A 27,239-nucleotide genomic window follows, 5' to 3' on the forward strand; every position below is an offset into this window, starting at 1 on the left:
CCAGCTACTTGGGAGGCGGAGGCAGGAGACTCGCTTGAGCCCAGGAGTTGGAGGTTGCTGTGAGCTGTAATGCCACGGGACTCTACCCAGGGGGACAGCTTGAGGCTCTGTCTCAAAAAAAAAAAAAAACCCTCGAAATTATAATTAATTACCCTGAAATGATATGCCTTCTATTTTGGAGGCACTAAAATGTTCTTTCTTTCGTGATAGCACGGATATAATAGGGGAAACAAACTCTTCTTGTTTACTGATGTGTTTTATATCTCTGTTCTTTCTTAGCAAAATAAAAATTTGGTAATGTTGTTTGTCCAAAACCACTCCAATGTTTTTAATAGTCCATGAAATACAAGAGTCTAAAATTGCTCTAGAGATAATTATTCACCCAATATGCAGTTACCTCCTTGCTGAGGGTGCTTAAAAATGTCCTCTATAGGGCGGCGCCTGTGGCTCAGTGGGTAGGGTGCTGGCCCCATACACTGAGGGTGCTGGGTTCAAGCCCAGCCCCAGCCAAACTGAGACAAATAGCTGAGCATTGTGGCAGGCACCTGTAGTCCCAGCTACTCAGGAGGCTGAGGCAAGAGAATCTCCTAAGACCAGGAGTTGGAGGTTGCTATGAGCTGCGATACCACAGCACTCTCCTGAGGGTGATAAAGTGAGACTCTGTCTCCAAAAAAAAAAAAAAAAAAAAAAAGTCCTATATATATTTAGGATAGATGAACGGACGGATGGACACAGACAGGGAGACAGATGGATACAGACACAGGCTTCTAGTTATTGCCTTCCTAGTTCTTCCAAGCCACTTCCAAACCATTTCCCTCTTTACTCCCCCCAAAACCCCAGTTTCCTCAGGTATATCCATCAGTTTATAGCACATCCAGAAAAGTGTACATTTGGCTAGGACATTAGATGATTGTATAAAATGATCAGTTTCTTGGTAATGCAATAATGGTAGTGTGGTTTTGTAGAAGAACGTCCCTTACTCACAGGAGAAGCATGCTGGACTATTTAGGGGTGAAATTTTATGATGTTTTCAACTTCCTGTCAAAAGTACCTTTCTAGCAAAAAGTAAAATGTGTGTATGTGTGCATGTGTGTAAAAAGAGGGGCAGAGGAAGAAAAAGCAAATAGGGACCCTAGCAAGTCTCTGAATAGGTAGGTAGGTGTCCTTTGTATTACTATTTCAACTTTTCTTTACATTCAAGTACGTCTGAAATAAGGATGTTGGGGTAAAACAACAAAAACAAGATATTCAGTTATGCAAATATAAGTTTTTCCTAAATAAACATCAGCCCAAAGCACCAGATTAAGAAACCTGTCGTATCCACAGGACTGTGCACCACGCCTGTTTCACGTTCTCTCCTGTTTTTATCCCTGTGTCAGGCACTGCAGTGATGCAAATGTCACCGTTGTTACATCACTGAGGAAATGAGAGCAATCAGGAGAGAACTTCCTCCCAGTCCTGCTGCCGCATGTGGGTCCCTCCTGCCCACCACCCCGGAGGACGAGCTCACAGCAGTGTCCTCACCTCACCTCACCTCTGCCGCACGATCGATCGCAGACCTTGCCTGGGAAACACTCTAATCGCAATCCCTTCTGCATCCTTTCTTTCTTTTTCTAAGCGAGGCCCTCCTCTTCAGCATGCAAACATCCTATATTATCTCTCATTCTTGAAAAGAACCTAAACACCTCTTTGGTTCCCCATCTCCGGCACACATCCATCTCCCTGCTCCCCTAAATAGAGAAATTTCTCCAAGTGAATCCTACTTGTTCCAGTTCCTCACTCACCTGTTCAACATTCTCCATTGTGACTTTCTTCTCCACTACTCCATGGCACTCACTTTTCTCAACATCAAGAAAAGTCTCTGCCTTTTCATCATATCAGATTTTAAGCTTGATTTTCAATTCTGATTGGCCTCAGCAGTGATCAGCACTGGACACAATGAGCTTCCTGCACTGGCCTCTGGGACCCCCAAGTGTCTCCCCTCTTGATGACCTTTCCTTCTTAGCATCTAGCATCTCACATTTAACGCTTCCAGAATAGAGATCGTCATTCCACCTGTACCCACACAAGCTCCTCCTCCCCGAGTCTTCATTAAAGAGTACCACGATTCACACAAAGTGGCAGCTTTGCAAAAATCCCAAGCTGCCCTTGATCATTCACTTTTCTTCTATTACACATCTAATTCTTCACTTGGGTCCCCTGTTTTCAAAATAGAGTCCAAACCCAGCATTTTTGATGACCTCCATCATTACCTTCCTAGTGTCAAGGGCCATCTGCTCTCTCCAAGACTATAATAACCTCCTAAGTGTTTTTCTTGCTTTCATTCTAGCCTTTCCAGAGCAAATTATCCACAGGAAAGCCAATGAGATCTTCTATGATCGCTCTCACATGTCACTCCCCTGCTCAAAACCCTCAAATTGCTTTCTGTGTAATATCATACCTGAAACAAAATCCAAAGACTTTGCCTGCAAGGCCATGTCTAATCCATCCTGTCGACCTTCAACATCATATATTCCTATTCTACAATCCACTAACTCCTCTCTGCGCTACGAAATTTTGCAATATGTTCTCTATGGGTTGGCCACCTCTTTGTAAAATTTTGTAATGAATACTTTGTAGATAAATGTCCATCTAGCTACAATTTCCCATTTTTCCTATGTGAGAGGACTTTGGGAATGCCCGGTATTCCAGCTACACTGTCCTCATTCTTTAGTGAACACGGAAAGCTCATTCTGACCACTGAGATTTAAAATTTCCCTTTCGCCATGCATAGATGTTCTTCCCCAAACCTCACATGGCTTCCTTTACTTTACTCAGTTCTCTATGAAATGTCCCAGTCCCCAAACGTCCTTCCCTGATCACCCTCTTAGAAATAACCCGCCTTACCCTAACCCCTTGCTAGTCCTACCTCGTATTATTATTCATTTTCCATCTACCTCACTATAATTCAAGCTCCTAATGGGGAGTTTATTTTTCCTTGTTCGATGCTGGGTATCCAGTGTCTAGAATGATGCCTGAGATAAGGCAGCTGGTGAATAAATATGTGCTCATTAAATAAATGATGAAAGCTGTAACTATTGAGTCACATACTCAAATGTTTTAGGAGTAAAGCAAATAACATAACATAAATGTGTGTGTTAAGCTGGATTTAACACAAGGGGAAAAAAAGTGAGTCCCAGGCCAAATTGGACAATCAGTATATTCCCTTAATTAAAATAAAAAAAAAATACCTTTCTTGGCCTAATTTGTACACATGCTGTAATTGTTAGATCAGGTTTTCAAACTGCATGGGTCATAAAATTTCTTTAGTCACTCAAGAGAAGCCACAGCCTACACCTCTTGAAAACCACAGACAGTATGACTGAAAAACTCACCTCCTTGCTAAACTTCTCCAGTTGGGTCTGATAGTCAGCTAGTCTCGTGTGCACCCACGCTTTGATTCCAGCAACTGGACAACTTCGAAGGTTAGTCTCTATTTCTTTCATGTTTTTCAGAGATGATTCAACAGTTTCTACTTCATTGACAAAGGCCTGAACACATAAAATACGCCCATGTTGAGTTCATTGCTACATAAGTGGATGCCATAATTCTAGCCTGCCTGCTTGCATCCCTGTAAATATTATAAAAGCAGATTCTGGTTTAAGAGTCAGGATATTTAACTACTTCAGATCTATCGTGCCTTAAGAAATTTCTTTCACCTGGGTGCCTCATACAGCCATCTGCCAAATGAGATTGGAAATACTTGACTCTCAGTAGGGAATAGTCTTTTAATTAATTTAGAGAAGCCTGATGATTTCATCAAATATAAATTACACTCAGAATAACCAGCAATTGTTGTTAAATATGTTTCTCTTAAATCCTCACTATGTGGCACAAGAAAAGCAATATACAACTGGCTTCCAAGGAGCTATTCTCTTGTTAACCCATCCAAAAATGCCATAACAACTACAGCCAGACATAAAAATATGAACACTCTGTCAGTCTTTTATTAGCTATAAAGTCATAAAAGGATGAAAGATATTTTATCTAGGTTTAATTCCATGTCATATTCTTACAATTTTAATAATAGCAGCAAATAACAAAGAAAAAGAAGAAAATGTTATTTATTACAACAGATGCCTCAGATCAGCAGAACTCACAGAGCATTGGTCTAGCTGCCTCTGTAAACCTGTGGCGTCTCCTTGGGCAGCCGGCTCTTTCATTAAGAAGTCTTTCACACCATCCGTCCACTTCTCAACAGCTTTGGAATCAGCCTAAATTAAACACAGTAACAGAGGGGGATATTATTCAGTGACATTCAACAGTTACATCTCAAGATCTACCGCTACTGGGGAGAAAGGGCAAGTTTTCAATACATTGATAATATCAGTTTCATTTATTTTATTTCATTTTCTAAACCTTCCAACTCTGAAAATAATTATTTTCTTCATTCTGGGCTAAAATCCTCAAGAGACAACAGCTCAGTAAGCATTCAAAAACTTTCAAAACACTTTCCAGTGAGCCAAGCTACATCAAGCCCAAATGCAAGCAACCTCTTTGCTTAATAATTCAAATTATAAGGGAAAAAAAGTTTTTCTAGGTACAATCAGCTACAATATCTTTTCCTCACACATAACTTAGAAAAAAATCTTCTAACGTTAGCTCCTCGGGGGCAGGAATGAACAAATAGCACAGGGAATGGAATACAATATTGTTCTTAGATCAGCTGTTGGATGCCTTGTTATCCGAGACCCCAAGACAGTCCAACATTTATTAACCATCCACTGCAATACAGTTATTGTCTATGGTGCTGAGACAATGAGGAAACAAACATTTTGCAGATGGAGACTTCAGATGGGGTAACACTGAAAACGAGCCTGAAAGAACACACATGTAAATAAACAGATGCAACTTGATTTCCAGTACTACAGTGATGGTCGTTTCTTTCCAAGAACTCACTCCCTTTCTATCATTAAATAGACTCACTTGTTAATTTCCCTAGTACTGAGCTGAAATTGCTTTTGCTTCTTCAATGCTTTGCTTTTTGTTCATTCCTAGGAAGAGACAAATTTGCTTCTCTGTTCAAAAAAGCCCTTCAGATTAGCAGACAGCTGACATATTTTTCTCTAGTCTTCTGTTGATTCAACATTCCCAGTTCTTCCTCTGATGTCCTCAGGACCTGATACTGGGTAGTGCACACACCACTGTATCAACATGCTCTGGAAACTACATCAATTTTCTAATGTCCTTAAAATGCCACTAAAGCCAACTATTTTTATGCTTAACAATACTGGAATGAATCACCACGACAGAAATTAACATATGGATAGTATACTCCTAAAAATGCGTGTGAAATATTTTTATTTCTATTTTTCTTATTGTAGAGTTCTTTATTTCTTTTGTTTTGTTATTTGTTTATAGATAATTTATTCACAATATACATTGAGCCAACCCTCCAATATTCCCAATAACTACCTTAAGATACATTTCCCTTTCTTATATGTTTAATTGACATCTGTAATAAATTAAGAACTTGATAATTACAAATATAAAATTTTGCCTTGTTATGTTAACAATCATATTTAAAAGCATAATAACAAGCTCACAAAATATTTTGAATTTTTAGTCTTTTAACTGTCCCATCAGCTCCTCCTCCCAGCTATCTCTCTATGAATCTGACAGAGGGTTGTCCTTTTTCTACTTTTTTTTTTTGAGACAGAGCCTCAAGCTATCCCCCTAGGTAGAGTGCCATGGCTTCATTGCTCACAGCAATCTCCAACTCCTGGGCTCAAGCGAGTCTCCTGCCTCAGCCTCCCAAGTAGCTGAGACCACAGGTGTCCGCCACAACGCCCAGCTATTTTTTGTTTGCAGCCATTATTGTTGTTTGGTGGGCCTGGGCTGGATTTGAACCCGCCACCTTAGGTGTATGTGGCTGGCACCTTAGCCACTTGAGCCACAGGCGCCGAGCCTCCTTTTTCTACTTTTGTTGTTACAGGTGTTGAGTGAAAAATGAAGACAGTAACAGGGCCTACCCCGGCATTTACCCATAAGGACACCATGGCATTGATTACTGGACAAACTTTTGGCTTAGTTTTCAAAATACACCAATCTCCGTAACAGTAGCATCTACCTAATTTTCCTCTTTCTTCTTAGAAGATTGCAAGAGATGATCACCAATACTTTGGTGAAATCAAGGCTTGCCAAGAATGATAATTTGTGAGCATTATTTGAACTACACGAGGCTGAATCTTCAAATGTGAGATTCTAACATCGTGTGTATCTAATAATCTAGTATTCCTCCCTCCAGAAAAATAAAAATAAATAAATAAAAGGAAGCAGCACTGAAAGGAAATGAGTCTGGGCAAGGCTCACTAGTGGTGTCCATGCTGATTCCTGGTGGCCACCACATTCTCTCCTAAGCACCCAGAAGGCCTCTGGTTGGTCATTATCCCACAGCTTTGCCAGGAACTGACGTCAAACTTACTGTAGGTCTTGGCATCTAGAAACTAAGACTTCTTCTTAATTAGGACACTTGTCCACCTCCATTTTTCTAGTAATTTCTCCCAAGATCATGCAGTGACCCTGAGATTAAGGATAAAAATCGTGCTGTTGTTTGGGATGCGAGTTTACGCATCAGGAGGGGCTGAGTGGTTTTCCGCGTGCATCACAGATCAGTCTCTAAGGCGTTCTCCATAACCACTTTCCCACCCTTTCTCGTGTTGAGGGCCATTCTCTGATGACGATGAGAAGCAAAAAGTACTAACGGAGCCAGGCTTTTCTGTGTCCTCTATTCATACTGTGCACCCTCCCATCCGAGCCCTTCCACAACCTCTTTATTTCAAGCAGAGAGTGGAAGGTCCTTCCTCGAGCTCCCTCTCCCTCTGCTTTCAGCCCATCTGTCACCTTCCACGCATGCTCACGCCACTCTCAGGTATACTCAGCCACTTACAGGCCTCTTCTGTGTTTGCTCCAGCATGCTAAGATCAAATTAGAGATGACTTCGTGGGAAGAAAAGCTCAGGGAAGGGTCAGGTGGGGCATCCAAAAAAGACAGCAATGCAGAGTTCGTAAAATACGATCTTTAAAACTAGTCCATTTAACTTCTCAGCACAGACAGTTGCGCTGTTAATCTCCATTCAGAGCTTATTAAGAATGCATTACTGCTGTATCACTGGGAAATTCATTAGCTTGGTTTTGAATAAGGAAAACTGATAGTCTCCTGAGCCATGGATTTTCAAAATTTATATGGAAGCATTATATTCCAAGGAGGTTTTAACTACAGTGAGCTCTTATTGAAAAAAAAAAAAAAAGGCCTTAACTACTCCAGTCACTGGAATATGAGAGGAAGTTTTATGGCCTCAACGCCTGCCTTCCTCTTTCACTCCCTCTCTAAGATAAACCCAGGCCCACGTGGGCACAGATAATTTATACGTGCCTGCCCCGTCTCTCACTCTTATACTGTGACGTGAGAAGGAAGGAGGAGGAGAGCAACACAGACAGCCACGTAGACCAACTGATCATCCCACAAAAGGAACACACCCGAACACACCAGAACCCAAGAAGCCCTGCTGTGTTCACTACGAAAATCCCTGCATGGAATCCCGACCATGCCAAGTTCTGAGAGTGGCAATGTGCCAAAACAAAGACTAAGGTCGAACTGTGAAGCTCAGCACCTTACTAGTAAACTAATTTCTATTCTTTGAGCCTCAGTAGTTCATCTGTAAAATAGGAATAACAGCAATGATCTTGCTGTTAAAGATTCAAAAACTGGATATCCCTATGCGGAAGAATGAAGCTGGACCTTATCTCTCGCCATATACAAAAATCATATCACCGTGGAGGAAGACTTAAATCTAAGTCTTAAAACTGTGAAATTACTAAATGAAAACAATAGGGAAATACTTCTGACATCAGTCTGGGCAAGGCCTTCTTGAGTGATACCCCCAAAGCACAGGCAACCACAGCAAAATTGAACAAATGAGATCATAGCAAAGGAAACCATCAACAGAATGAAAAGACAACACACAAAATGGGAGAAAATATTTGCAGACTACTCATCTGACAAGGTATAATAACTGGAATATACAGGGTGGCCATAAAGTTCATGTGCAATTTAAAATAGTTGACTATTTTTAAATTACACATAAATTTTATGGCCACCCTATATTAGAGGCCCTGAAAATTCAATAAGAAAAAAAAACAAATTCAATCATCTGATTTAAAAATAAGCAGTGGATCTGATTAGACATTTCTCAAAAGAAGGCATTCAAATGGCCAACAGATAGATGAAAGAATGCTCAGCATCATTAGTCATCAGAGAAATACAAATCAAAACTATAAAGAGATATCATCACATCCCCGTTAAAATGGCTTTTATAAAAAAAATGAATAATAATGAATGCTAAGGATATTTGGTTGTGGAAAGAGGGGAACCCTTGTGCACTGTTGGTGGGAATGTAAAAGAGTGCAACCACTACAGAGAACAGTACAGAGGTTCCTTCAAAAACTAAAAATAAAATGACCATGTGACCCAGCAATTGGGTATGTATCCAAAAGAAGGGAATTCAGGATATTGAAAAGATATCTTCACTCCCACGTTTACTGCAGCACTGTTCACAATAACCAAGATTTGGAATTAGCCTATGTGTCCATATGAACAGATCAATGGACAAAAAGTTTGTGGGACATATGTGCAATAGAATATTACATAGTCGTAAAAAAGAATGAAATCAGGGCCGTGTCTGTGGCTCAAAGGAGTAGGGCACTGGCCCCATAACAGAGGTGGCAGGTTCAAATCCAGCCCTGGCCAAAAACTGCAAAAAAAAAAAAAAAAAAAGAATGGAATCCTGCTATTTGCAATCACATGGACAGAACTGAAGAACATTATGTTAAGTAAAATATGCCACGTACAGGAAGACAAATCTCTCATGTTCTCATTCATATCTTGGAGCTAAATATCAAAAACAATTGATCTCATGGAGACAGAGCAGAAAGATGGTGACCAGAGTCTGGGAAGGACAGCAACAAGTTGAGGGATAAAGTGGGGACTGGTAATGGGGGAAAAAGTATTGCATGGTAAATAGAATAAACAATATATGATAGTACAACAGGGTAACTATAGTCAACATTAAGTTAGGGTATACTTTAAAATAACTAAAAGAGTGGAATTGAAATGTACCTAAAACAAATGCTAAATGCCTCAGGTGATGGTTACTTGCAATTACCATGATTTGATTAATACACATTGTATGCCTATACTCTATAAAGATCTACAATTATTATGTGCCCATGATAATGAAAATCATCTTTTTAACTTTGCACACAAACAAGAGCATTTGACAATTATTATTTTGAAAACAAGTATACAACCATAAAAATACTTTCCAAGTTTAAATCACCTGTGTCAATGAAAAGCATTAATTACTATTATTATTATTTTCAATAGTGGGATTCGCACTCCAAGCTCTGTGGTGTGCTAGCTATTTCAATGCCTCTCATGGCTTCCCAATATCATTTGTTTCTATACTGTGGGGAAAAAATTGTTAGAATTAGCAGCATTCCTGGACTCTTCTTTTTTAATTTGAATACATTAACCTCCAGCCAGGATCCATTGTTAATATTAGCTGCCTCCAGGGGCCAAAAATGGTATTGGGGAAGATTGGAACTCTTATATGTTCTCTTTACATAGTTTTGTGCTATGTCTTCACAATGTGCATTCTTCATGTATTACTTACATAATAAAAATGCATTTTAAAAATAAACAAGCCAATTATTTTTGTTCCTAAGAAATATTATAAATTGGCATTGAATCTAAAAACTACTGTGCCTCATACCTTAAAGGCAAATAGAATTTAAATGCCTAAAATATCAGGTCATTTGAAAAGGGAAAACAATGCTAACCTGCTAATGAATATTTGTTGTAATTATCTAATAACTTTGGGGGAAATTTTTAAAGTTTTCCCAAGTGTATTGTAAGTACTGAAATAACAAGCAATTGCTTAGAAGCAAACAAAGGAGTAAGAGATCAGAAAGACAAGTGCACTTTTATGTTTTTTGCAGCACAACTCAAATTTACAAAGATGCAGAATCAACCTAGTTGCTCATCAATTATTGAGTGAATAAAGAAAATGTGGCATATATTATATATACCATGGAGTATTACTCGGCCCTAAAGAAGAATGAAATAACATCTTCCACAGAAACTTGGCTAGAGCAGGAGACCATTATCCAAAGCGAGGTATCTCAGGAATGGAAAAACAAATATTGCATGTACTCACTTGTAAGTAGGAGCTGAACAACAGGTCATACAGAGTGGTATAAAGGACTTGGAGACCCAGCAAAGGAGCCGGGGGAGCAAGAGGGAGCAAAAGCTATCTATTGAGTACAATGTACACTATTTAGGGATGAGTACACTGAAAGCCCTGACTTTAATACTACACAACTTATCCATGTCACAAAAAAGCCATCTGTACTTCCAAAATCTATTGAAATACACATACATATACATATATATATTTGCAGAGAGTGCAAAAAAAGTATATGCATTTTAAGAAAGGAAAAAAATATTAAAATTGTAATGCTCAGTATATGCCAATAATATTTGTTACCTTGTATATTGTATCTTGTATCCCTTGTAAATGCAAAAGTCAAAAGTGACCTGAGTATAAAAAATACAATGCAGTTTTTTCTTTTATTAAAATGTGCATACATTTTGGCTTGGCACCTGTAGTCCAGCAGCTAGGAAGTCAGCCACATACACCAGGGCTGGCAGGTTCAAATCCAGCCCGGGCCTGCCAAACAACAGTGACAACTACAACCAAAAACTAGCAGGGCATTATAGCGGGAGCCTGTAGTCCCAGCTACGTGAGAGGCTGAGGCAAGAGAATCGCTTAAGCCCAAGAGTTGGAGGTTGCTGTTAGCTGTGATACTACAGCACTCTACCAGGGTGACATAGTGGGACTCTGTCTCAAGAAAAAAAAAATGTGTAGAGATTTTTTTGGTACCCTGTGTGTGTTTCAACAAATAAGTTGCACAATTAAAAAATAACAGATGTCGTCAACAATCTTATAGTTAGCACACACAAAAGCAAATTTTAAAAAAACTGAAGATTACAAATCTGCTATTGCAATTGCCCCAAAATAAACCTTACTACCAAACACACACGGCTGATGTGGGATGTTTTTAATGGAGATAAATATCTGCACACACTCCACCACTTTAATTGTTGTGCCTGATTAGGAACAACATCAAGCAACCTATCCCAATATTAGTAAACAACCCACTGAAGCCTAACGCTGGGTTACTATAACCACAAGACTCTCTTCTATGTTTTGGAAGAATATTTATTCTCTTTAAATTCCATATTAAAATGTTGGCACACATTTAGCTAACCCTAAAATACACTTTTCAGAGTCTAAAGATAAACCTTGAAGTTAATCTTCATTTGTAAATTTTCCCCAGTACATCTCGAATTTAAATTTGAAAACAAAGGGATGCTATTTTGAAAAGATGAGCTCCGCTTTCTCGCTGATGACATCTGGGGACAGATAGTTCCTTTGTTTGGGGGGTCATCTTATGCACTGTAGGGTGTGTAGCTGCATGGCGAGTCTCTACTCACTGTCTATCCTCCCCCACAACTGGGACAACCAAAACTGTCTCCAGACATTAACAAGTGTCCTCTGGAGGGTTGAGAACCACTGATAATCCAATGCTTGAATTTTAGAATCATGGAAAAGGGTAATTTGCATTTTTAAACAATTACAAATGGCAATTTCCAAGGAGAAGGGTATATTGTCACGCAGTTACACGCATAAAAAATTCTGAGCCACACAGAACACATCACTCTTTCTGCTTATTTATTCCAGTGAAATCCCAGTCTAGAACTGCACTCACACTTACCTCCGGCCACTACCACCACATACTCGTACATACACACAACCCCTCCCTCTGTATTCTCCTGCTGGTCATTGGAACTGTCCTTTAATTCCTGAGTTAATTGAAGGTCCCTCCAAATTCATTGGTCACCACTCCTGGAATCTGGCTGGAGCCCCTCCACGTGGAGCTGGACAGTCTTCCAGCCCTCTTCTACCACTGTTCTCTGACTTCAATGTCAAAAACTCACATTTTCATAAGTTTCACCTTCATTTTCAATCTTTGCCTTTTATTGTCAATGTTCCTTAGACATTTCTCTGAATCCAAACATACACACACACATATATGTATATGTTTATATATTAATTATACTTATATATTTAAATATGTATATATTCTTGTGTTTTTATATTTAAATATATTATGTATTTTATATTTAAATTGATATAAATATATTTGACATATATCTGTCAAAAATACGTATCTCTCTCAAATATGTACATATGTATACACACACACACAAAGTTCATGTGCAATTTAAAATAGTTTTACACTGTAAATTGCACAAAAAGTTTAAGGATACCCTATACATATAATCTATCTCTAAATCTAAACCTTCTCTTAATCATCTCATTTCATTCATTAAAAAATATTTATGTTGTGCCTTTTCTGTGCCAGGCACTGTTATAGATTGCATCATGAGATCTATTCATTTAAAGAAAAGAAAAGATCCCTAACTAATGGAAAAGAAGAAAAAAGCCCAAGGTAGAGAGGTGGTGGGAGGATAGGGAGCCTCGGTGGGCAGAGTGTGTGACTGGTTCGGTGTCTATCCAGATCTGTACTATCAGAAAACCAGGTGGATCTGGAAACTCCACTTCCATCTTTCTCGTAGGCAAATGTTACGATGCCCACTGTCTCATCTGACACTGACTCTCCCCTTCTACATCCTCACAGTTACCCTTCCCTCTCGGCCTTTATCATCCCTTCATCCGTCAGCATTGTCAGATGTAGCAACGGATCCTGCCTCTGAACTTTTGTGTCCCTGAAACTACTTGCTTTTTCCAATCTGACACTGTTTTTCAATAGCCTAGTTCAGATTTTTAACTTCAAATGCCAAAAACCTTAAAAAAACGAACAAAAGGAGAAAAACAAGTTCACAAACTTGGCTCCTGCTACTACCTGGGATCCTTCTACCACTCCAATCAAGTTCCCTCTACAATCTAAAGACCAGTCCACACGTCACACGGGCGTCCCTTGCAACCTGCCTGAGATATTATTTTGACCATTCTTAAGCAATTTTCTCCTATCTTCAAGGTCCCGTTTACTTCGACCAAGAAGCGTTTTCTGTAAGGCAAAAGAAATACAAGTGTTCTCCAGCACATTAAAAATATGTCTTTGATAAAAGCCAGCTGAAGTACATAATAAATATGGGGCTAGAAAGAATGTAAAATACTCAAGTAATAGATATTTGAATCTTTCCTGGTAATTGCTATTTACCCTATAATAAACGTAAACTCCCAGTGGCCTCTGGATTTACCTCAAATGTTCTGAGTTTGGGAGTAATTTCTTCAAGCACATGTAGCTCCTTGGAAACCAGGCCCTTCAGTGTGCTCCACTTTCCATGGACATCATCAAATTCTTGCTTGTATGTCTTTGCTACATCAGGAGGAAGGTTTTTCTCCAAAGCCTTTGTTTGTTCTGCAAGTTTACATAATGTAGGCTTTTGATTCTCAAGGATTTCATCAAGGGTCTGGAAAAAAGTTATAGAAGATTAAAAACAGGCACAACAATGTGTCTGCAGAGAGATAATAATGGGGGCTATATAAAGTCGAAAGTCTCTTTGAAAAGCATTAAAAAGCATTTTTATCAAAAACAATTGTGAAAAGCTCATGAAAAACACAGGCATAACCAAAAAAAAAAAAAGTAAAAGCATTTTCTTGGAGTTGTTCTGTGTGGGCAACAGAATGTATTCTCAACACCAAAACCCCCTAGAACGACACAGGCAGCGTGGGCAGAGTGCACAGTGCCCAGCAGCTGGTCTTTTTTATCTAATAAAATAGTACAGAACCATAGGATACTCAGCTAAATGATCAGGGAAACATTTTTTTTCAACATTAAAAAAAAAATCACACATCAATTCAACAGATATTCCTCATTTTATTAAAGATATCTTAGCAGATTACGAACAGCTTGAGAATTTCAGGCTAAATCCAATAGGAGAAAATATGCTTTCATTCTGTTAAAAATATTTAACAACTATCTTTTCCTTTATCTGAGATCTTACAGTAACTAACCTTCAAATTATTAGAAACTTCTGGAACAATTTTGACCAAAAGGACCAATGTATTTTTTTAATCTCTGCAAAAACACTCCCGTTGTATCATATGAGATATTACAAGTGGAGCTCTAACTTATATTAATCTACATTACCTTTTTCTCCTGCAGGGCCTTCTCCACCTTGGCAAGATCATTAAGGACATTCAGAGATGTATGGGCCTTATTTTCTGAATCATTTAACGTATCTTTCAGCATTTTCAATGTTTCCAAATATTCACGCCCAGTTTGGCTCTTTAGTTCTGCTGATTTTAAAAATATTGACTTTGAGAAAATAATGCTAAGAACCTAATGTTATTAAGTACCATTTGTCTTCTATATATCATAAGTGAATTCTAATATGTAAGTGAGACCCCCTAATTAAAATTAAAAAGGGTCTCTGTTAGTTAATAAAATAGATCATTCCATTGGCATCTCTGAGAGTCAGACAGTGACTTCATTCCTGCGGATGTTGACATTTGAAATATTAACTAACCCACTATCATTATTCTTCATTTCATCATGATGAAATGTCTCTCTGAAGATGGAACAATGTCCCTTTTGTCCCATATAATCTCCTCTTCCCCAATAACTACAAAGGAATTTAAAAAAATAAAAAGATCCTCTCAACCCTCAACCAGGCTTCCTGTAAACTCAAGCATGTAGATAAACCCTCCCACAGAGTGGAGGCCCTCATACAGAAATACACTGCACCCAGCTGCCACAGGTACTCTGAGTAGGAAGGACTGTGAAAGCCCAGCTGAAACAGTGTCTGTACCAGTCACTACCACAAAAATCACGTACAAGCAACACTTATACGGACAGGAAGTCAGTTCACTTAAAGCACAAAGAGGTGACGCCAACTGGCAGCAAAAGTTAAACTGCCTACTGAGTGCTGTCAAAAACGAAGGCCTGGTTTATGCCCAGAAATTGAGAAAGAGGTACCTTAAAGATTTATTTCCCATTCCAGGTTAACCAGATTCGGTAAACAAAAAACATGGTGCCCAATTGCCTTTCTAGAACAAAGGCGTTTGCCTGACATGCACACACATACACAGATTCTTCAAGCCATTACACAACCGACAATTGCTGGAGTTAAGGTGCGGTTACATACAGAGCTTTCAAGTAGGCAGGCCCCAAACCAGGACACAGTACAACACAGCTCCTAACTTGAACAGCACCTGGGGAGGGACGAGTTTTCAAAATCTCTAACAGTTAACTTTCCAAAACCAAATGTATTCCAAACCTAAGAACTCTAAAATTTTTCAGATTCTGAAAAAGGAAAATAGTTTCCTTTCAAAAGAAGTGATGGGATGGCTAACACTTTAATCATGTTCGAGCAAACAGAAGTGAGGGATCATTCTTTTGAGTCCAACTACAAATAACATACTGAGTGACTTCCTCAGTCAAAGGAAGAAACAACAGCACATTTCTCCTTTGAAAAAAAAAACTCTGTAAAAATCATATCCTGTTAACACAATTCTAGTGCATGTGAAAGCTGTTTGTGTCTTTACAAACAAGTGTGAATCAGGAAAAAGTCTCGATCCAGTCTACTTTCAGACTTTGAATTAATACAGGCAACAGAGGAAAGTGGTGAGTCTGGTGCAAAACAAGCCAGTATACTAACGGTCAAACTGTTGGGAGCAATTGTCAAATTAAGGCAAAGTAAGAGAGGAGACAGTAAAGTCATCAAATAAGAGAACCAAAGGAACGGGCTTACCATTCTCCAGCTGTTGCTGATGGGCCTGGATAGCCTGTTGCACAGCCTGATACTGGCCCAGGAATCTATCAAAGCCTTGCTGGATAAAATCCGGGGCAGAGGGCCGAGACTTCAGAGCCAAGCAGCTCTCACGCACCATTTCAACTTTGGGGTTGATGCCAAGGAGATCTGTCAATGCCCGCTACGTAAGAGAAAATACGGTCACATAACTCACTGAAGACGCACACCCTCTCAGAAAGTCAATCAGAGCAGAATTCACTTAAGGTTCATTGTATGAGAAGCGCCCTCCTTGAATAGGAGACAGGGCATTAAATTCTTTCACCTTCCAGACGGTTGGCTCTTTACCTGACAGGAATCCTTCAAACTGGTCAAGGACTGCTGGGGAGACGGGTAAGAGGGAGCGTGTTTCACCCACTCCTCTTTTGTCTTTATGACTTTTTCAAGCTCATCAAGCTGCTTAAAATAAGCATTTATATCTTCCTGGAGCTGGATCTTTCTTGCCAGATCTTGCAAATGCTGAGATACGTTCCTCCATTCGGATAAAACCTTCTCCAGAACAGTTTTTATTTCTTCAGTGGGAAGACCTTCTATACAGACATGAAACAGAACAGACACTTCATATCAGATTACAAAATTTGTCTTGAATTTGTTCTAAACATTCTAATATATTCGAAATCATGGGGCAATGTCACCTATAATGATCACTTCCTTAAGTGACCACCACAACCAAAAATTATAACAACACACTTAAAAATAATTATGTTTATTTTGATTCTTTGACCCAAGAAGGAGGGCATCAGGAGAGCAGTTAAAGAAGAGTGTGGCTGTCACAAAAGGGACAGCAACAGAGCTGCAGCCACTGGCTTTTCTACAGAGCGTTATTTCCATCTTTGGCATGTTACCCCTCCACTAGCTTGGAATCTGAGCTAAAGAAATGAAATCAACTGCCCTGATCCGTCTGGGGCTCTGACATCAGAAGACAGACCTCTGTCATAAGAAAAAAAAGGATAACTGGCTGGAAAAACTAGGAAGTATCTCCAGCCTCAAACAGTGTGGTGTGTCCTGCAAAAACAATGGCAAGAAAGAACTCCTTTTGTCAAGAAATGCACTGCTGAGTGAAGAAGGAACTTAGCTAAGCCAGCAGCAGGTGCGAGAAGCATCAGCAAGCCCACTGGGCATGTCACATAGATAAGCAAATACCAAAACATCAAGGCAGTGCTAATATTATTTACTTTATAAACTCATTTTTTTTAATGTCATTATTTTTATTTCTGGAATCTCATAATTTTGTTTGTCTCCTATTTTGGAAAGGTAAAGAAAATGTTTTCAGAAATGATAAAGCTGTATATCATGGGTTTTATCACAGTCCTTCCTTTAATATAGCAAATCCTCTGAAATTACTGTGCGAAAGTACAGGAAATCTGCAAAAGAATCTTTCCATTCAGAGGAGCACAGGCATGTTGAAAGGAGGGGCATTCGCATTTTTATTACTTGGGTAGGAGGACAATAAAACAATCCTGCTTTGTAAACATATGCAATCAAAATCCGAATAATGAGGGCTCCTACTAAAAAATCAGCATGTAAAACAAAAGGTCACTTATGATCCACAGACAAGGCAACTTTAAAAACTTCTATAGCACCCCGTATCCACTGAAAATTAGAAATGTGAACATTTCATGGCATAATTTGAGAACATCTCTCATGTCAAGAGCTGGAGTTCACTGTCCACTGTCCCGGAGGTAATACCTAGGGAAAACATTCACACCATCAGCCATGTTCAATTATCCCTGTTAATGGGAGTGGTAAACAAAGCCAATCAGCATTTTCCTAACAATCTGAACAATGGAGATAGAGGCTCTGCTTCTGCCAGGTCATTTGTATCCTGGGTGGTCAGAGGAACAATAGCGTAGGCTGCTCTATGTCAGGGTAATTTATGCTAAGCAAGGAAGGAAATGAAGCAGGCAAATAAAACTTCCCAGATGGAAAATTATCAGTACTCATCTAGAAAACTGGTTGAGAGATACTCATTTCAGGTACTAAGGAAGCTAAAAAAAGACTTCTTTGGGTATTTATTCACTAACAATATCTATGACTAACCAATTCTCACAATGTCTATCTCCCTTCTCTAAGGTTAGGATACCACTGGTTGCAATGATACCAGGTAATGATTTTAAAACAATTGCATTTTTTAAAAGGAAAACTGCATATTGTGTTTACAGATAATTGTTTTGCTCCCAGAGATCCAGAAATACAAATTTTTCTATGTCTATTAAACATCTCATTCTTAGAAGATAACTAGTTAAAAGCCAAAATTGATATCACATCCTTGTACTAATTATCTAAAAGGGACAAAATATGACGTATTCCTGCACTTCATCTGCCCTGACTTTGCACTTTTCAACATGTCACTGTTAGCATCAAGGGAAATGTTTACAAAACACAGGACCTTCATCAAATTTCATAGGCTGTTATATACTTAGCCATGGAAATGGACATCAATTCAAAAAGCCACCTTATCCAGCTTGCCCGACTACTCTATTTTATTAGTTGATGATCTCTAGGAATGAGATAAGCTAAATCAAGAAAGCCAGGGGTCTCCACCACAATGTCAAATGAAACAAATTACTTCGTTTTTAAGAAAACTTTTTATGCTCCACGAGATAACACAAAACTTACGTCAAATGCATGAAGCAGGAAAAGACCCATCAGGCTTGGCTATAATGGGCTCTTTGATGAAACTAGTTTCAGGAAAACAGTTCAAATAATCTGTTTCACTGAAGAATTTGCTAAGCTTTCCTAACTGAACGGAAACATATAGATCCTTTTCAGTTCAGTTCCCACATTTCCCAGCTTCTCACTCCTATACAAAAATACTTCTAAAACAGATGATACTTTTTAAAATAAATAGAATTAGGGTCCTGTAATGAATGTATTTGTAGTTCTACCAACGCTTGAGGAAAAAATGGTAATATAACATATAAAAAGTTTGCTATTAAGCTGGACAAGTATACATTAGGGGAAAGATTCATTCCTTGATAAAGCCACAGATCACATACTCCCTGCTGCTGTACTTGGTCTTGTGTGAATAGCACTTCAGGTGAATTCAATTTCCAGCCTATGTATTTCTAGGACCTGCCTACCCCCAGTAAGGTTTTATCCAGCAAAGGCCAGAGTCAGCTAATAAACTCCCTCACTTTCTAGATGACAAGGCAAAGAAACAAAAAGGTTGTAAGAAACTAGGAAAGAACCGGAGACTGCAAGTTCACCCGTTCCTCAGTCACTGCTGTTCTCACTATAACCCATCGCTGCTCCCAACTTCCACCCAAGACCCTGAGCTGCAGTGAAGTGAACGGGAAGAGTCATTCTACTTAGTCTAATTCTGCCTCATCACCTAAAAGCTGACAGAGAAACGGGGGTAAATTCAGAACGCAGACTCATGAAGTCATCCCACATTCACACCAGATAAAAAGTTCCAAGGTACAACGTTGAGATAGAAAAAAAAGAATCTGCAACCGTAACTCACATAAATTCAGCACTTAATTTGTTAGACCTATTTAAAGACTCAGCATCTCAAAGGAAATCATGGTCTGTTTGTGTCTCTTTAATATTTGCAAGAGTAACCTCCAAGTGGCGTGGCCACACACAGAATAAGACATTCTATTTAGGGTAGACATTGAAAGAAAATACTGTTCTGTATATTTAATTTTATTTAGAGAAAAATTAACCTTCAGTAATATATAAACCGATAATACATTTGCATAATTTCAAAATAAACGAACATACATGACACATATATGTCATATGCTGCATTTCGTGTGTGTACTGTACATCTGTATGTGTGTGTATACAGAATATACAAAAGTAAAATAACAGCAATAATCTTCTGGGAATAGAGGAAGGTCACTGCTCCAAAAGGGACAGTAGAGAACTTTCTAGAAAGATGGAAATTTCTCCATAGAGTGATTTGTGTACATTACACAGGTATATCTATTCACCAAAATATTACAGCTAAGTTTTGTGTTTTGCAATGTAAGTAAATTTTACTTCAGAAATAAGAAGTTGCAGAGTGAATAAAAGCAAAGATAGATAGTTCAAGGATTACAGAACATCATCAATTACTGGGTAACTGGTACGAGGAAGTTCATTATACCATTCCATTTGCTTTGTATACAGTTGCATTTCCCATAATAAAGTCAAAAAATAAAAAGCTTTAATGCTACTGTTCTGAAGATTCTTGTCAAACTAACATTCCTAATTCTGCTTTAGGTGTCTGTGGCTTTTGTCAAGGACACCTACAGCAGACTTCCAAAGCACTTACTATTACTAGAATAAGGAATAGGGAATATAAGAAAAGTCTATCAAAGCTAGAACAAAGACAACCGTATACAAAACTGCGTAGCTAGAATATTAATCTTAAAAATGCTCTGGATCACTGGAAGCTATAGCAAAAATAAAAATAAAAATTCTTTGGTGCAGGTAAAAATTTCAAATACAAGTAACACCTTATCCAATTTAACTATAGAAAACTGTAGTAAATTACTATAATGCATTGAAAGTAATTAAAAATCAAATGCCCTTTATGGATTTACCTTAGTTTAACTTCATTTCCCAAATGTTGCAGTAAAGTTTTCTTTGGTAACCCCTTGCAAAAAATACCCCCAACATATAACCCCAAAGGATGAGGTTTTACAATCTTCTACACTGTATACTAGTGAATTTTAACTTTTCTACTGAAGTACCGGGGATTCCGGTTGCCTAATACCATATAAAAACAGAACAACTTTGCTTTTCTTTTTCATAATCAACTTCAACATAATAACTCCATTTTTGAAAGATTCTGCTAGCTAAGAAAAATTTTGAAAATCATTTTTCTAACAAAAAGAGGGTGAGAACGTTAAACAAATATTTAATGTGTCAAACTGTAATATTATTTGATGCCAGTATCAAATAGATGCCATAATCTAAAAATTATGAAAATCAAATAGATGCCATAATCTAAAAATTATGAAAAAAAAAAATCAAAGGCCATACCTTTTCCCATTTGCTCCACAAGGATTTGTCCAGTTTGTTTTAATTCATCCAGTCTGGGGATTCTTTCTGTCTGTTCTTTTTCTAATCCCTAAAAATAAATTCCAATATAAGAACATTGCAGACTTTCTTCTCAATATAATATGATTTCATTTTAAATTTTGGGTTGGATGTTCCTCCCACATTCTCTTTAGGTATTTTAGTCAAAGTTTACCTAAGAGAACATTCCAGTAATAAAGCTATGCAATTCCAGACTATTCTCCCGTCACAGAGATGAATACATCTGAAAAGATAAATTCTAACAATGATCACAGCAAGTATAAAACATTGGTTTCTCTTATAACAAAAGAAAAAGTACACTAGAATTATGAGCTCCTATCAAGAAGAAATAATCAAAATTATGCTTTAGATCCAGGATAACTATTTACCTACATAGCCCAGAGTATGCGACACCACAAAAAATAATGCTTTGAGTCAAAACAACAGAGATCCATGAACAAAAATTAATTAACAAGAAAAAAGAGATGGAAATCTTTTCAGACTCAGAATTATTTGTTGGTGTTATATTAAGCTAGGGTCTAATATAAATTCAACAACAGTCATATTTCTTACATAATTTTTAGATGATGAAAATATCCTTAAAAACTCAAATCTTAGTGTTTTGCTCCTTATGCCTGCGGAGGGTCTTGTAATTTTTCTTTTTTTTTTTTTTGAAACAGAATCTCAAGCTGTCTCCCTGAATAGAGTGCTGTGGTGTCCCAGCTCACAGTAACCTCCACCTCTTGGGGTTAAGCAATTGTCTTGCCTCAGCCTCCCAAGTAGCTGGGACTATAGGCACTTGCCACAACACAGCTATTTTTTGTTGTTGTTGTTGTTGTTGTTGTTGTTGTTGCAGTTGTCACTGTTGTTTCAGCTTGGCTCTGGGGGCTGGGTTAGAACCTGCCAGCCTCAGTGTATGTGGCCAGGACCCTACCCACTGAACTACAGGCACCGCCAGAGTGTCTTATAATTTTAATTTTAATACTTTTATCTCTACAGTTTGATATTCTCAAAAGTCTTGTCAGGACTAGTAAGAATAGGATGAGCAAAATTATAAACACACACACACATATACAGGCATACAACTCAGTAGTTGAAATTCCTCCTGTTCCCCTATCCCCAATTGATACTTATATATTAGCTAAATATTCAAATAGTATCATAACACAATCAAAACTTCTAGGCGACCCATATTACTCCGAGGAGTCAATCCAGAGAAGAATCCCACTTCTAAATTCTTTACATGTAAGCACTATCAAATAAATTTAACCATCCCATTTTGATCTTTACAAATTTGAATGTGATGAGGTAGAATAACCATTTTTATAATCAAAGACCAGAAAATATTAGCAAGGAATTCTAAGGAACAACATTTAATTTTATTTAAGGATCGATGTAAAAAAGACACCATTAAACTGGAGAAAAAATAATCATTTGCTTTTTACAAACTTATTTTTTTTGCTACTTCTTACAGTGGCTGGAGACTAGACTACAGATTGTCCATCTAGGTAATTCAGACCTTGGAATGAGCTATTACTTCAATAAAGAAAAATTAAGCTGAATCTTTGCCCAATTTGCAATTTAAAAAGAAGGATTAGGGTAATGATTAAATGTTCTTTTTTTACACTTTTTCCAACCCTTTGGCATATATTAATATTTGTCTGAAACAACAAAATAAACTTATAGATAGATATTAAATGAAACACATAGGAACTTCCAATCCTGCCTTACATACCATCAAATGTCATAATAACTGTGGTTTTAATCCCCTCAAATGTCATAGTAACAGTTTCTGCCATAAAATTGTTTTAATCCCCTCAAATGTCATAGTAACAGTTTCTGCCATAAAATTGTTCCTGGATCATAGGATGGACTTTATTGTATCATTATTTTGTGGAACTTGCTCCACGAAGATCACTATAACTACTAAATTCTCTGCCACCTGAATGTCTTTAAGAACTGTGTTGTTTGATGATCAAAATAGTAAGACATATGAAATGATATGATATGGGTCTGATTTCTGGCTCTCCAAACTCTGTGCAGAGGGCTCTGATAAAGCTCAACCACCTTCCCCATGCCCCTGCCCACTCACAATTATCACCCTTTCATGAGCCAAGAGCTTTACCAAGTGCTGAAACTACAAGGCTCAGCGAAAACAATGAAAAATTATCATCACCCCAGCTGGAGTGCAGTGTCATCATCATAGGTCTCTGCAACCTTAAACTCGTGAGCTCAAGCAATCTCCCTGCCTCAGCCTCCCAAGTAGCTGGGATTATAGGCGCTCACCACAACACCGGGCTAATTTCAATATTCTTTGCAGAGAAGGGGGCTCACTCTTGCTCAGACTGGTCTGGAACTCCTGACCTCAAGGGATCTTTCCGCCTTGGCCTCCTCGAGTGCTAGGATGATAGGCATGCGCAGTCGTGCCTGGCCTACCCCTGATTTCTAAGCCCTCACAGGCAGGCATAGATTCCAGGGCTTGCAGGGAGGTATGGCAAAGCCATATGGAAGTCAAAAGATCATTAACTCTTTTAGGGAGACTAAGAGGGGCTTCCTGTAGGAGGAGGCATTTCAGCCACACAGCAAAGTGGGCTGAATGGAGAACTATGCGGGACAAGGAAAATAGTCCCTAGTAAACACAGGAAGCAGAGTAAGACAAGAGCTAGAGTAGGGGCACTGGCGCTCAGGGAACAGCTGCGTGTGGGAAGTGAGAGGGCTGCAGTACAGGGAGGGAAGAACGCCCTCTGGAGGCCCGTCAATGTGGGGCGCTGCAGAGTCCCATAGAGGGAGGGAAGAGCGCCCTCTGGAGGCCCCTGTACACTAGGGGTGCTGCGGAGTCCGGTAGAGGGAGGGAAGAGCACTCTCTGGAGGCCGGTGTACATGGGGGCTGCGGAGTCTGGTAGAGGAAGTCAAGAGCACCCTCTGGAGGCCCGTGTACACTGGGGGCGCTGCGAAGTCCGGTAGAGGGAGGGAAGAGCACCCTCTAGAGGCCCGCGTACATGGGGGCTGCGAAGTCCGGTAGAGGGAGGGAAGAGCACCCTCTAGAGGCCCGTGTACACTAGGGGTGCTGCGGGGTCCCGTACAGGGAGGGAAGAGCACCCTCTGGAGGCCCGTGTACACTAGGGGTGCTGCGGGGTCCCGTACAGGGAGGGAAGAGCACTCTCTGGAGGCCCGTGTACACTAGGGGTGCTGCGGGGTCCGGTAGAGGGAGGGAAGAGCACCCTCTAGAGGCCCGCGTACATGGGGGCTGCGGAGTCTGGTAGAGGGAGGGAAGAGCACCCTCTGGAGGCCCGTGTACACTGGGGGCGCTGCGAAGTCCGGTAGAGGGAGGGAAGAGCACTCTTTGGAGGCCCGTGTACATGGGGGCTGCGGAGTCTGGTAGAGGGAGGGAAGAGCACCCTCTGGAGGCCCGCATACACTAGAAGCGCTGCAGAGTCCCACTGGACCTTAAGCCCGGCAGCCGCCCGATCACATTTACAGTAGAGAAAGATCATCACAGACTGTGACGCTGAAGGCTGAGAAATGCAGAGAGCGCGGGTCTGATGACAACAGAAATACATTCTTTGGATTTGGAAACCGAACGGTCAGTGATGATCTGAACACGGTCAGTCAGTGATGACCTGAATAAGAGCAGCTACAATGGCATGAGAGGAGGAAACCCAACTGCCATGCACACACTCATCGCGGGTCAGGGTCTGTGTCAGACTGCCCACCCCGCTCTAAAGCTGAAACTTCCACTTTTATATGTACGCCTTGCACGATATGTATACACATGCAGGATGCAGCCGTGGTTCCAGCACTCCCGAGACGCTTGCCCACCTGGGGGCCTCTGCTCACGGATGTCCTGTTCAGCTGTGCCCCACATACCGTCCTGCAGGTGCCGGCTCAGGCCGCGTCATCCTCTGAACTTCACTATCGTACAGAGACACCCTGTAGTCCTGGCCTTCTCTCAATTCCTGTGTTGCCTAACACTTATCTCACAGCACACTTGAACCTACAGTTAAACTTCCACTGCACATGTAAATTATGTTGATCAAAACAAAGAGACAAAAAAAATTGAATGTGCTCTGAACTTTCAAAACTAATCAAAGATCTTTAAAATTTTTCCCAGTACACCTAAGATTCTCTAATGGCACACCTGCACCCAGGCACACTGGTTGAAAGTCACTGCCTTAGGGGGGTCGGTACCCATAGCTAAGTGGGTAGGGCGCCAGCCACATACACGGAGGCTGGCGGTTCAAACCAGCCTGAGCCTGCTAAACAACAGTGACAACCACAACAAAAAAATGCCCGGGCATTGTGGCAGGTGCCTGTAGTCTCAGCTCAAGGTTGAGGCAAGAGAATCCCTTAAGCCCAAGAGTTCGAGGTTGCCTGAGCTGTGACGCCATTGCACTCTACTGAGGGTGACATAGCAAAACTCTATCTTAAAAAAAAAAAAAAAAAAAAACGAAAATCACTACCTTAGATATTTATGCACACATCGTTTTTAAATATCCTCCAAACTCTTTAAAAACAAAAACAGACTCCCTGACTGACACAGAAGCTTCTACAGACTTATATCAGGTGCCCAAATTGTCAATGCAAGTGACATGTAGAGGGATGTATGAGCACCAGGAACAATAAAACATTGCAAATGCCCATCACACTTTTCAGTAATGCACATATAAGGGTGCAAAATAGCACTTTAATAGTATTTATTAAAAAAAAAAAAACTATGTCCCTTCTTTAAAGAGGATATACCGAAAACATTTTGAAATTTCCAATAGTTAATTTTATTTGGAAGGCAAAACATCTTAGCACGTTTACACAAACTCATAAATTATTAGGTATCTGATTAAAGTAGATCTCAACAAGCTAAAAAATAGTAAAAATTATGGACTCACTCCAGGAAGTGATCCCTACTGAACACCTCAATGGTTGAGGAGGAAAAAAGAGGGGAAAATCTTTTCTCCAAATAGGAATGTGATGACAGCTAGCGTGGATGCATTCAGAATTTACTACAATGTTCTAAAAGCTACCTAATGCTTGCATTTATTTTACAGAAAGCCTTTGGAACCCTCACCATCTCCAGGCCAACAGATAAATCTAAGGAGATGAAATATTTGATGCCCTAGGATACTTTTGGTTTATGTTTTACCTTCAGTTTCTTTCTCGCTTCTGAGGTCTCCTGCATCTTCTTGTACTCTTTTATCTCTGTGGTCTGAATGGCAGTCTTTGATTTCAAAATCCAGTTCAACAGCTCTGAACTTATAGCATCAAACCTAATATAAGATTCAAATGTTACTATCTGTCATTTGTTTTCTTCCATTGTTTTACCTGGCTCCTCAAGACGGAGCAACCCCAATACTCACCAAGCATGTGTTTGTTTCTTGTTTTTTGGGTTTGTTTGTTTGTTTTCAGTTTTCTGGCCGGGGCTGGGTTTGAACCTGCCACCCTCGGCATATGGGGCCGGCGCCCTACTCCTTGAGCCACAGGTGCCGCCCACAAAGCATGTGTTTTTAAACACTTCCCCAAAATATAGTAACCATGCAAAATAAGACCACACATTTACAATTAAAAATATGAAGGGAATAAGAATGTGACACAGTGTCAATAAATGATTGAAGAAAATAAATAAAATATTTTAAAACTTCAAATATTTTAGAAAAATGATTAACCTCTTAAGAATCACTTGTATTTGTATGAACTCTTCCAAGTAATGAAACCAGATTGGCTAGATAAGACAGAACTAGTATAGACATTACTATGGTTAACGCCGTCTTGGGTTCACTGCGTCACGCTTGAGCCCCTTACCATATGCAGGCAGTGGGCTAAGCTGCTGATATGAAGGTGAAGCAGACACAAATCTCAGACTTCAAGGAGCCTTCAGTCTAGTAGCAGTGGAAATTTGCTAAGTGGTAATTCCAGGAATTCACAGGAATAGCAACTAATCCAATCAGGGAAGGGTGGTTCCCTAAAGGAGAATGACAGCCTGGCACTTGGGCATTTTCCTAGCCAAGGAGGGTGTGGAGAGGGAAGATCACATTTTACAAACTACAAGTAGTTAGGTGCATGTGGAACAGTGAGTATCGTATAATACTTGCAGGGAGGGACAACTGACAGGGTGGCCAAGCATCACACAGGCCAGTTACGGGAAGGCCCTGCAGGACGTTATATTAAGGAGTTTGGACTTACTAAAAGGCCAGCTCAGGGCCAAGAGAGGGTCTGAAGCATGGGACTGACATGATTCTGTTTACCATGCTCACCGAGGAGAAGGCGGGAAAGAGAGGCAGGAGCAGAGAAATGGCTGT

General features: G+C 39.6%; 1 protein-coding gene across 1 annotated transcript in view; it reads right to left on the minus strand.

Annotated features, from left to right (window-relative positions):
- Positions 1–27,239, minus strand: part of UTRN (utrophin) — a 513,062-nt gene that overhangs the window by 321,313 nt on the left and 164,510 nt on the right. The window contains exons 18-25 of the mRNA XM_023513504.1: positions 26,087–26,210; positions 20,914–21,001; positions 16,228–16,469; positions 15,883–16,063; positions 14,280–14,425; positions 13,387–13,599; positions 4,140–4,253; positions 3,375–3,530 (exon numbers count right to left, since the gene is read on the minus strand). Coding sequence (XP_023369272.1) covers positions 3,375–3,530; positions 4,140–4,253; positions 13,387–13,599; positions 14,280–14,425; positions 15,883–16,063; positions 16,228–16,469; positions 20,914–21,001; positions 26,087–26,210 — 1,264 coding nt within the window. The remainder of the gene's footprint in view (positions 1–3,374; positions 3,531–4,139; positions 4,254–13,386; positions 13,600–14,279; positions 14,426–15,882; positions 16,064–16,227; positions 16,470–20,913; positions 21,002–26,086; positions 26,211–27,239) is intronic.

This window comes from Otolemur garnettii, unplaced genomic scaffold, assembly GCF_000181295.1.
Source record: "Otolemur garnettii isolate 467f Iridium unplaced genomic scaffold, OtoGar3 scaffold00042, whole genome shotgun sequence".
Classification (NCBI taxonomy): Eukaryota; Metazoa; Chordata; class Mammalia; order Primates; family Galagidae; genus Otolemur; species Otolemur garnettii.